Genomic DNA, 11,821 nt, shown 5'->3' on the forward strand with positions numbered 1-11,821 from the left:
GTAGCCTTTTGAACCATGCTCTGGGGGCCTGTTTTAGGCCGTATAATGAGCGCTGCAATTTACACACATGATTAGGAAAGTTGGGATTCACATAGCCTGGTGGTTAGTGCATATAGATGTCTTCATTAATGTGTCCATTTACAAAGGCGTTGTAAACGTCAAGTTGATGCATAGTCCACTTGTTAGACACAACAAAAGCTAGAAGTAGCCGGACCGTGGTTGGTTTGACAACAAGGTTGTACGTTTCAAGATAGTCCTCGCCTGGGATTTGGTTGAACCCTTTGTCGGATTACTATGGTGACGCAAGTGAAACGCCACTGGGAGAGTGCTGCTGGAGCAGTGCACAGGCCCATGGAACAGAGACTGAACTGCCACCGGTAGAGCTTGGGGGTACGGTGTGTCTGGCATATTTTGAAACGGGTATACGTCTTCATTAAAGCGTACGTGACATGCAACATAGATGCGTCCTGAATTCATGTCCAAGCACCTGTGACCAAGAAAGGATTCTGGATACCCTAGAAAAACACAAGAAGTGGATCGAAAGTCCATTTTGTGTATGTTGTACGGGCGTAGACACAAAAACATTCGCATCCAAAGACACGTAACAGATTATAATTGGGAGATTTATTGAACAAACAATAGTATAGACTGGCATTCTTTGAAACAGTAGACGATAGTCGATTAATTAAATGGACCGCGGACTCGAACGCGTAAAACCAATATTTTTTTGGAACATGACTCTGGGCGAGTAAGGCTAGCCCGGTTTCAACAACCTGACGGTGTTTGCATTCCACACGGCCATTTTGCTCGTGGGTGTGCGGGGATGACTGTCTATGTAAAATACCAGCGGAGGTGATGTAGTTTACGGTATTCACCTCCTACGTCATATTGTATACACTTAATGGATTTTGAGAAACATTTTTCTACTGTGGTACGAAAAACATTAAACACATAATATATATCTGGTTTAAATTTCATTGGGTAATACCACGCATAGCGGGAAAAATCATCTACAAAAAGCACGAAGTACTTATGACCATCTACTGACGGGACATGAGACGGTCGCCAAATGTCCGTAAAAATTAAATCAAGTACAGAATTACTAGACTGCTCAACTCAAGGGAGCGGGAGCGCGCAGACTTTCCCATCTGACACGCAGTACATAAATTATTTAGGGAATTAAAAGAACCTTTAACTGGACAATCAGAGAGAATTTGATGGAGTACGTGAGTGTGCAGGTGGCCAAGGCGATTGTGCCATACTCGCGGGGATGTTTTAGCTGAAACGAATGCAACTGGAGAAGACGTATTGAGTGAGTACATCCCTCCGAGACTGGGACCTTTAAGAAGAACTTGCTGGGTGGTACGGTCCTTCACAACAAAATGCGTAAGATGAAACTCAAAAATCAAAATAAACGTCATTATCACGAGTAAATTTGTGAATAGATATTAACGAAACACGAAATTTAGATACATGTAGAACACCATTTAGAGACAGTGACTGGGACTTAGAGGGTAAAGTTAAAGAGTCGATGTTTCGTATTGACAAACCTGAGCCGTCACCTACTCGTAGCGTCTCGTCACCGGTGTATGGTTTAACATGATTTAAGTTGGAGACATGTGGCGTGGCGTGCGCATTCGCTCTAGTGTCTGGAACCCATACTTTGGAAAACGGTGCGGAAACATAGCCCGGCTCCTGCTGTTGTTGAGAAACCATGTGCGCCTGTGGTGGTGTTGCTGCATAGGGTACTGCCGGTAAGGGACTAAACCGGTGGCCAGAGTAGTCGACATACCGCCGATAGCAGTTCAGCGCCGTGTAGCCAGGAGCCTCGCAAATTTGACACCGTACTCCACCACGGCCGCGACCTCGCCCCCTTTGGCCTTGATTGCTGCGACCTCGTCCACGGTTGGCACTCAGAGACGACGAGGGATGTTGCACCACCATACCCGACGACATTTGAGGAAGGGCTGGGGCGGACTCCTCCTGAAACAAATACTGATGCATCGCCAATACGAAGCGCCTGGAACACGTGCAGATTTTGTTCGTCGAGGCCGATAGGTCGCCCGGTCTGAGCGAGTTGTTCAACCAGCACCTGCGCCTTGCCGAGGTACTCTGCCGACAAGGAGTTCCCTTGACGAAGACCTTGAAGTTGCATGAGCAAGCTTAACGACCGTGTACGCGAGGTAGAACCAAGGGCAGATTCGATCGCCATCCATACCGATCGTGAAGTCGTATGACCAATAACAAGGTATAAGGCATCTTCTGCCATTGAAGAAATCAACATGCTCAGTAAAGACTGGTCTTGTTGAACTCAAACTTCATGAAGAGGGTTGATGGTTTGGGCTGTCGTCGACGTTGAGAATGTAACGAACTTCGGCGGGCACAGACTCGTGTCGTCGACAAAACCATATAGTTTTTGACCTCGGAAGAAGGGTACGAGTTGGGCTTTCCAAAAAAGGTAATTGGATGAGGAAATCTTTATAGAGACGTAATGATGGGCTTGGTGAAGCATGTTCGATGAACGAGGTTCCGGGATAGTGATAACGGCGGCCGGAACACCAGAGGAGTCATTGTTGGCAACAGGAATTGGTGGGTTTTGATCTTCGGCCATTAGGATCAAATGGCACAATTGATACCAGATGAAAAAATATTACTTGAGTGTATTTATTCAAGTGATTCACAAAACTATTTATACAGAGGAATTGACAGAAAAGTAGACAACTAACTCAGTGAATATCTAACTAATCCCATACATCTTCTAACTGCTCAATAATAATAATAATAATAATAATAATAATAATAATAATAATAATAATAATAATAATAATAATAATAATAATAATAATAATAATAACAATAATATCAATAATGACGACAACAACAACAACAACAACAACAACAACAACAACAACAACAATAATAATAATAATAATAATAATAATAATAATCATAATCATAATCATTATCATTATCATTAGAGTTAACTCCATTTTTTGGTCCTACTTTTATTGGGGCATGTCCAATTTTAGTCCACCTTAATTAATTTTGTCACATTGCGGCCACTATTTTTGAACTCATACCACTTTTAGTCCATCGTTAGTTTGCCGTCTAGTGACCGTCTAATCCGGAGGCTTTTTGGTCTTTTCATGTTATGCTCTCCTCCTTTAAGCTTTTCGCAGGTTTTCCTTTCCCATTCCTAGTCACATTGCAACAACTCTGCGATTTCTTCTACCACTCAAACCCACAATCTACAATTTGAAAACTAAAAGCTTTAGAAGGTTGAGATCGAATGGAAAGACACAAAGAAGAAAACTTTAATTCTTCGAGTTCTTCTACTACAATGAGGAATTGAAGTGCTACTTGTATGGGGAATGGATTTCAATTCAACAATGTGAATGTGGGCAAGAAATGATTTTGAAGACATTATGGACAAACAAGAATCCCGATAGGAGGTACTGGGAATGTCCAAAATGTAAGGTTCGTATTTAAAAAAAAAAATCAATATTTTTTAATGCTTTTTTTTTTTTAAATTTTTTACAATGGATCAATTTTGTATGTAATTTATTTTGTACTGCTTGGGTAAATTTTTGAATTGGGATTTTTTTTTTTTTAAATTTTTGTTTCAATTTCGCAATTTTAAGGATGGGTCATGTGGATTTGTGAAGTGGTATGATCCCCCAATGTGTCGTAGGTCAAAGAGGATAATACCTGGGCTATTGAAGAGAATTAACAAAAATGAAGAAGAAATTGCAAAGTTATATATGCTAGTGTTCACGTGAATCTACCCTATTATATGAGTCCGTGTGAAATTTGGGCCAGAATACTTGAGATCAATGACTTAGATTTGGCCAACTGTGCAACTTCGTAACTGTGCACTTCACTTGCACAGTTCGTGAAATCTAAGCCATTGATCTCTGATAAGTGCCAAAGACACTTAGTTTTAAGGTCTATTAGGGGTGTAGTTTGAGCTCAATTATGATCCTTTGTCTACCATTTTGAGTCATTTAAGCTATGTTGTGCATTGTGCTTTAAATTATCACCACACTTTGTGTTTTTGTGAATACTAGGAAGGTTTGAGCTAAAAGGAGGCATGGCGGCGCATTCTGGAGCAAAGCGGGACAAGGAAACAAGCCAAAGCCAAGCCAAGAAGAGTCAACGTTCGTTGGACGTGCATGGGGAGAAAACAGAAACGTCAACGCACGGTCTAACGTGCGTTGGATGATCACGTAGTGGTGCGAATAAGTGACCGGCCAACGCACGTTAGCCGGTGCGTTGAAGCGCGCGTTGGAACATCACTTATGCGGAAATTGAAGGGGAAAAAGGGAGGGAAGCTATTTAAGTGGCTAGGATAGATTAGAATAGGGAGTTCTTGATAATTTTAGATTATAATTTCATATTTTAGACTGAGAAACACATTTAATTTTCTAGCTCTATCTTCTCTCTAGCTCTCTAGTGAAGATCAATTGAAGAAGGAGATTGACACTCTTCCAATTCAAGAGATCATCAATTGTAATCTACTTTGGTACATTTCTTTACTTTAATATTTCAATTGTTTACTTAGATTCATGATTGCAATTTCAATTCTTATGTCTTTGATTGGCTAGATTAGCTAGGGTTTGAATTGTGATGTTTCGATTCATGATGCCAATGTGACTTAATTCTTAGATTAGGTGTTGAATGTTGCTATGCTTGGAAATCTTGTTGTTGTGGATTGTTTTGTATGCATCCTAGGAGCTAGGCCACCTCCTAGGGTTGTGTTAAGCTTGAAGCTTCTATCCTTGACACTTTATAGCCTAATGATCCGAGAGGACTAGGTTGGAAAGGAATTGTAGGCAAGGTATTCAAGGAATGGTCATAGAGACTCTAAGAGCCCAAAGGGGAATTCTATTGTCTACTAAGACAAGTCCTAGTAATTGAAGAATGAAAGGACACAAGCTCTATCCCTAGATTCTAGCATATGCATAGTCCTACATCTATGGCCAATGATCTTGAGTCCATCGTGAACAAAACTAACAATTCAACCCTACTTTCATTTCATTGTTTAGTTAATTCAATTTGTTTGTTGCTTGTTACTACAACCATAATCAAAATGCGTGACACGACCTCAAGCACACACAAACCTCTTTCTCTATATTGACAATATGAGGCTACTCCAATTTGTCATCCCGGGAGAACGATAGAAATTCGGGATTCATCCCATTTGTTTGACCAATCCAAGAGAAAGGATGTTGTCAATCTCAAGTATTCAGTGCCTCAGATCTGTCCACATGGGCTCATATAACATGGACTAATTTGATCACTAGTATTTTTTTTAGGGTAAAATATCAAAATATATTAAGAAAGAAAAGAGCCTAAAAAAAGCTTGGGGGATGCTCACACGGCAAGCTGAGTGAGCTGACCAAGCACCATCCCGCCTTTGCAAGGGAATGGCTGGGCAACCTGGTTGTCACATCTACAAACATAACGAACCTTGTAGTTACTATATAATAGAATTTAAAAAACAAACACAATCATAAATAACAAGACTGTTGTAAGAGTGATCAGCTGTAGATAAAGTATTGCAAAGACTTAAACAATCCGACTCGACTTGAACTTGTATTTGATCACTAGTGCTGCATACATTAAATTAAACTTGCCTAATTTAATTTAATATATAAGAGTATAAGATCCCTTTTTCTTTAAGGTATGCAGCATTATATTAGCATAAACGCAAATAAGGCCGGCAAGGTATTAAGGAATCATTTTAATAATTTAAGAATAACAATTTATTACTCCGTAACAAATTAAATCAGATACAGTACAGTAACTAATTCACTATATATGAAAGGGGTGGAATGCTTTGCTCATTCCTAAAGAAATTATGAGGGTCAACTTTTGTCTTAACTCTAACAAGCCTTTCAAAATTGTTCTGGTAATACTTGACCCCCCAATTCTTAGACTGCCTATCATAGGTTGAATTAACCAAATTATTTGTCCCAATATCAAGATCCCTGTAATTCACATACGCTTGTCTTGGATTCTTGGAGACGAAGGGAGTGTAGTATTGAAACAGCCTTCTTGTCCAGCTCATGTGGCTTTCATAGGCCTCCTTCCCTGCTTTGCTCCAACTCATAACGTACTGGATTTTGTACAGATTCCCAGCCCTGTGCGGGAATGGAGTCGCCGACTCGGATATCTTGTCCATTATTCCACCGTACGGGCTAAAGATGAGCAAGCCCGAGCTGTTCTCTTTTAGAAAGTCCCAAACCCCTTCCAGGCCTTCCAGGGGGATTGGGTTCTTCACGAAGTCGGATTTTCCTTTGAAGTAATATGGTTTCCCGTTGTTGACGATGGTGCCCAAGAGAGCTTTGGGGTGTGTGCCGTTCGGGAAGCCGTCGATGGTTAGGATGGATTCTATCCAGGTCTTCTCTTCCAGGTCTTTTCTTGTGGCTCCTAATTCTGGGAAACTATGTTGCAGGATTTTAAGAAGGGTGTCGGCTGGTCCGAGGTACAGGGAGTTGAAGATGGCTTGTACGGGGTTTTGGGAGTTCTGTCCGATTGCGATGATTCTGATGAAGAGTTCTTGAGGGAGCTTTGTGGCGATGGATTGCCATTTGTGTACGATTTTGGTGGCGTTTTGGTCCGGAGTTCTGACGATGCTGAAAGTGGTTACGGTTTCGGGAACATCAACTAATTTTACTTTCCATGAAAGAACCACCCCGAAAGTATTCCCTCCCCCTCCTCGGATCGCCCAGAACAAATCCTCCCCCATGGATTTCCTGTCTAAAACCCTCCCCTTCGCGTCAACCAAACGCGCATCCACGACGTGATCCGCCGAGAGGCCGTGTTTTCTGAGCATCATCCCGTAACCGCCGCCGCTAAAGTGCCCACCGACCCCAATGGAGTGGCAAACTCCAGCCGGAAACCCAAGCGTTTTGCTCTTCTCCGATATCCTATAGTACAGCTCCCCAACCGTCGCGCCGGATCCGACCCACGCCGTCTTTTTCACAGTATCCACGGCGACGTTGTTGAAATTGATCAGATCAAGAACCAAGAACGGGTTCTGATCAGCCACTCGCTTCTCTGCCGCCGTCGTGTACGACAGCCCTTCGTAGTCATGGCCGCCGCTGCGAATTCGGACCTGCAAGTTTAACTCCGCCGCGCAAAGGATCACCGCTTGCACCTCGGGTTCTTCCCGCGGTGTTATCACGTAGAAGGGCTTCGGAGTGTCCGAGGAATTGAAGCGGGTGTTCTTGATCGGGTACTGTAGGACGGAGACGAAGGAGGAGTGGTCGGGGGTGTAAATGGCGGTATGGTTTTGTGAGTGGCGAATCAGGCATTGTTTCAGGCCATCATCGTCATCGTTATACGCTAAAGCTTGACGGTTCGAGTACGAGGATAGACAAAGCAAAGAGACAAAGAGAACACAAATAGTATTTGGATTCTTCATTTCTTTTCTTTTCTTTGATTGAAGAGATAAGACGAAGGAATTGTATGGATATCGTGCATGGTTTTATAGTCCCTCTTGCACCAAATATAATTAAGTGAATATTGTCACGTTAATGGTTACGGTTTCGAATTGAGCCATTAATGGGATTTGAATGAAATTTGAGCAATTAATGGGATGGGATTTATTTACCCCCAAAAAAATGGGATGGGATTTATTTACCAAAAACAAATGGGATGGGGATTTATTTACCAAAAAGCAAAATGGGATGGGATTTGAATATTATGTGAATGCAATTTGTTGGGCAGAAACCGGTAAAGGGTCAAGTGTATCCATTACAGGACGTTTGGTTGGGAAGGGAATTATGGCAAATTATACCGTACATCCGTGTGCACCATGCATGGTGCACATAGATGCAAAAATGACATCGTTTTGACTAAAAACACGCGTCCAACTTAAAAAAAAATCAGTTTCGATTCCCGTCAACAACATTATGTTGTGCATAATTTCTGAATCTATAGTTATGAAATTATGGATGTATAGTTATGAAATTCTGGATGTATAGTTATGAAATTATGGATGTGTAGTTATGCAATTCTGAATTGGACAACCCATCAACTTGACTTAACTCGGAGTCTAATTGATACACTTTTTCTTGAAGAGTTAATTCTGTTCCAATGCTCTTACTTATTTTATCTCCAACCACAACCAATGTATTACTTAAAAATTTAAAAATACTTGAGAGTTTTGAGAAAACGTACTTAATTAAGGTTGACCTAGAATGATTATTGTACAGGAAGTCAGGAACGACTATCTCTCTTGATCGTAAAATAATACACAACTACATCTAGAAGGGAAGGTCAGACATTAATTTTAGGTTAAAAAAGGAGGATAATTTTGTCTCAACACTATCTTTTTTTCGTCCTAAAATCCATGGAATTAAAATCCCCCGAGAGAGAGAGAGAGGGGGGGGGGGGAGGGGGGGGGGGGGGGGCATTGGATTTTAATTCCATGAAAATGGTAGAATTGCAATTCCTTCCAATCAAACTTATGATTTTAATGGCCTTTGGAATTAGGTGGGAATGAATTTTAAATTCCCCCAACCAAACGCCCTGTTAGTGGCTAAGAAATTGTTGAGTTGAGATCAGTAAATAGTCAAGTCCATCATATTATTTTTCAAAAATATGATGACGGTACATAAGAAAATAAATTAAAATTGCTTCTTTGTTATAACTTGGTGTAATGGTAAATGTTTGATCCTAACACTATACAATTTATGACTATAATTTTTTATTTTTTATTTAGTTTCCTTAGCTTAATAAAGTGTCTATTTTGGGAAAGGTACCAATGGTATTTATTTTGTATTAATGTTATTATTCTTCAATATAGAGGTGGTTTGGTAAGTGGTTCACTCTCTCACCAATTAAATTACTGAAAAAACTAATTTTATGGGATGTGTTTAATTTGATGGGAAAATTAAATTAATTGACATGTTCTCAAATATGCACCTATTACATGCAAACAACAAAGGGCTGCAAAAAGTAGTCATTGAATATATTGCATACATCCGTTATTCTCGGTAAACGGTAAAAGAATTCGACCACCCTTAGTTCAAATAACTTTTTCTCTTTTAAAAATCACACTCTTAACTGACACAAATTTTCTTAAGTCAAAGTAATATACAATCAAGATTGAAAAATATGTTACGTCCTAGTCGGGCGCCAAAGACTCGCTTAGCGTGTGAATTATATTCTATTAGCATACAATACAAATGGTGAAAGAAAATTTCAGCTCCATTTACTCCTCCACCTGCCATGCATATATTAGTAGGGTATATATATATATATATATATATATATATATATATATATATATATAGGGAAGGGATCAGGTGCATTTGAGGCTTCCCATGCGGTTGGACGCACGTTAAGCATTACTCTGAGGCATTTACAATACAAACACACGCACATTGTCTACTATTGTTACATACTCACATATATGAACCCTTGCTTCCCTGTATTCACACTGATCTATTCTACAAATTTGTTTGCACTGTAGTAGATTTGAACTTCTGGTATGCATTGTAGTGGAGTGGTGTGTTAATCATTTTCCTTTTACTTCTGCAAGATTGATAGATACACTGGAGCTGATGAAGCATGGCGTGAAGCGGCTCCTGGTTCCCAAAAGTGTTGTTAGGAAAGGCATGAGCAAGCGGTTCTCTATTCTGTATAATGGAAAGTGGCTCAAGAACATTCAGGCTACTGCAAATTCCAACCAACCATCATCATTAGGCATTAAGCACAAAATCATGCATGTTAATCACAAGCCTCACGCATCTTAAGCACAAAACTCACGCATGTTAATCACAAGCCTCACGCATCTTAAGCACAAAACTCACGCATGTTAATCACAAACCTTACGCATCTAGAGGAACATAGTAATCCTACACACGAAGATTAAAATAGAGTGGATCGTCCACAACACATGGTTACCTGAAGAAAATAATCTTTCCCGACTTGGCTGTTGTTGCTGCTATTCCCAATTTTTGGCGTCGTAATGGCTCTGCGTTTGCTTCAGCTTTGATGCTCAGGATCACAACACAACAAAGTCCGAAAGGGCTGTCTGTGTTTCCTTCCCTTTTCTTCTGATTACTTTCATGGTGGTTTTGGGTCCACAAATGATGTGTCAGTATTCATAAGTAACTGCTTGACCAAAAACAAAGCAAATAAAGAGAAACTGTAAGCTGGAGCATTAAAACATCACTCGAAACACATTCACGCACATTAAACACAAACCCCACACACGTTAAGCACAAGATTCATGCACATTAAGTACAAAACTCACGCACATTAATCAACCGCACGGGAAGCATTCAACCGCACCTGAACCTTTCACTATATATATATAGAATAAAGTTCAAATGCGGCGGAGTCTTCCCGTGCGGCGGTGCGGCGGAATTCCAGAATACACCAACAGTGTTAACAATATGCACCAACAGTGTTAAAATAACACACCACAATGAAATGCAATAAAACATCACAAAATACACAACACACTCAAAAAAATACACCATATAACTCACCACCCCCAATGGTGTATTTTCGAACAGTGTATGGTGTTTTTAGTCACACCTAATGGTGTGTGTTTGGTGATGCGGGGCTCTATTTACTCTGTTTTTTGTGGTGTATTTTTCTAACGATAGTGCATATTTGTTGAACTATTGGTGTTGCCGCACCGTAAGACACCGCCGCACCTAAACTCCCCCTCTCTCTCTCTCTCTCTCTCTCTATATATATATATATATATATATATATATATATATATATATATATATATATATATATATATATATATATATATTATATTGCACATGTCTTTAGGTTTGAAAAAAAATTAATTAAATAAAAAATAATAACTTGGCACTCAGTTCACTTGGCCGATTTTGCCGAGTTAACTCAGCCGATTGTGCCAAGTTAGGCGCCTAGTCGACAAGTTAGGCGGCCAGCCGACTAGGTGGCTCCTAAATGTTAAATCGTCACGGTTGGGTGGTGCCTAACGTCTAGACGTGATTTTTACAACACTGATTGCAATATTAATAATTTCCTTCTTTATTCGATTCTATCTAAATATTTATTTTTATTTTTATTTTGTGCTAGGTTACAGTAATATCATGGCAGTGTTTATTTTATTTTATTTTATTTTATTTTATTTTATTTTTTTTAATAGTTATTTTTATTATAATTATTTTCGTATATATTTTGAAGTATTTTGTAGAAAACGTAATCTCATTGAATTATTTTGTGGTCAATACCTTTGAATACGAACTTTCATTTATGTGCATGCGTGATATTATCTTTTGACTGAATATGCTTTTTATTCATGTGGGGTCACATTTATTATATATTCGTGAAATGGATCTGGTCGGATCAATATTGAAATGTAATATTTATATTGAAAAATGTAATATTAATAAGGAATAAAGTGTTTGCTTTTAGAAAGAAAAATGTAATACTTTTGAGAAAATGTAATACTTTAACATTTTGATGTAAAAGTATTACATTATATATTAATCAAAAGTATTACTCTCTCTTATAAATAATGTCGCCAAGTGTTTGTTAATTGTTACTTATAGAGAAAATGTTATACTTTTGAGAAAAAATATAATACTTTTAAATCAAAATGTAAAAATAATATATTTTTTTCTTCAAAAATATTACTCTCCCATAATAAATACTTAATTCTTGATTATTATTACATTTTTTAGTAAAAGAATTACATTTCATCTTGATCCGACCTGTCTCGCAAACAAAGATTCGTGAGATGGTCTCACACAACTTTTTATCTTCATGTAGATATCATTATCCTAACTATTAAAATTTATTGAACGGTTGATAT

The 11,821-nt window shown here is 39.0% G+C and overlaps 1 protein-coding gene across 1 annotated transcript; it reads right to left on the reverse strand.

Moving 5' to 3' along the window:
- Positions 1-5,748: 5,748 nt before the first annotated feature.
- Positions 5,749-7,480, reverse strand: LOC109148709 (berberine bridge enzyme-like 15). Its single transcript, XM_019296446.1, has one exon. It carries the CDS (start codon positions 7,427-7,429, stop codon positions 5,807-5,809), a length of 1,623 nt encoding a protein of 540 aa, XP_019151991.1. The 5' UTR covers positions 7,430-7,480; the 3' UTR covers positions 5,749-5,806.
- Positions 7,481-11,821: the final 4,341 nt, after the last annotated feature.

This window comes from Ipomoea nil, unplaced genomic scaffold, assembly GCF_001879475.1.
Source record: "Ipomoea nil cultivar Tokyo-kokei standard unplaced genomic scaffold, Asagao_1.1 scaffold2144, whole genome shotgun sequence".
In the NCBI taxonomy this organism is placed as follows: Eukaryota; Viridiplantae; Streptophyta; class Magnoliopsida; order Solanales; family Convolvulaceae; genus Ipomoea; species Ipomoea nil.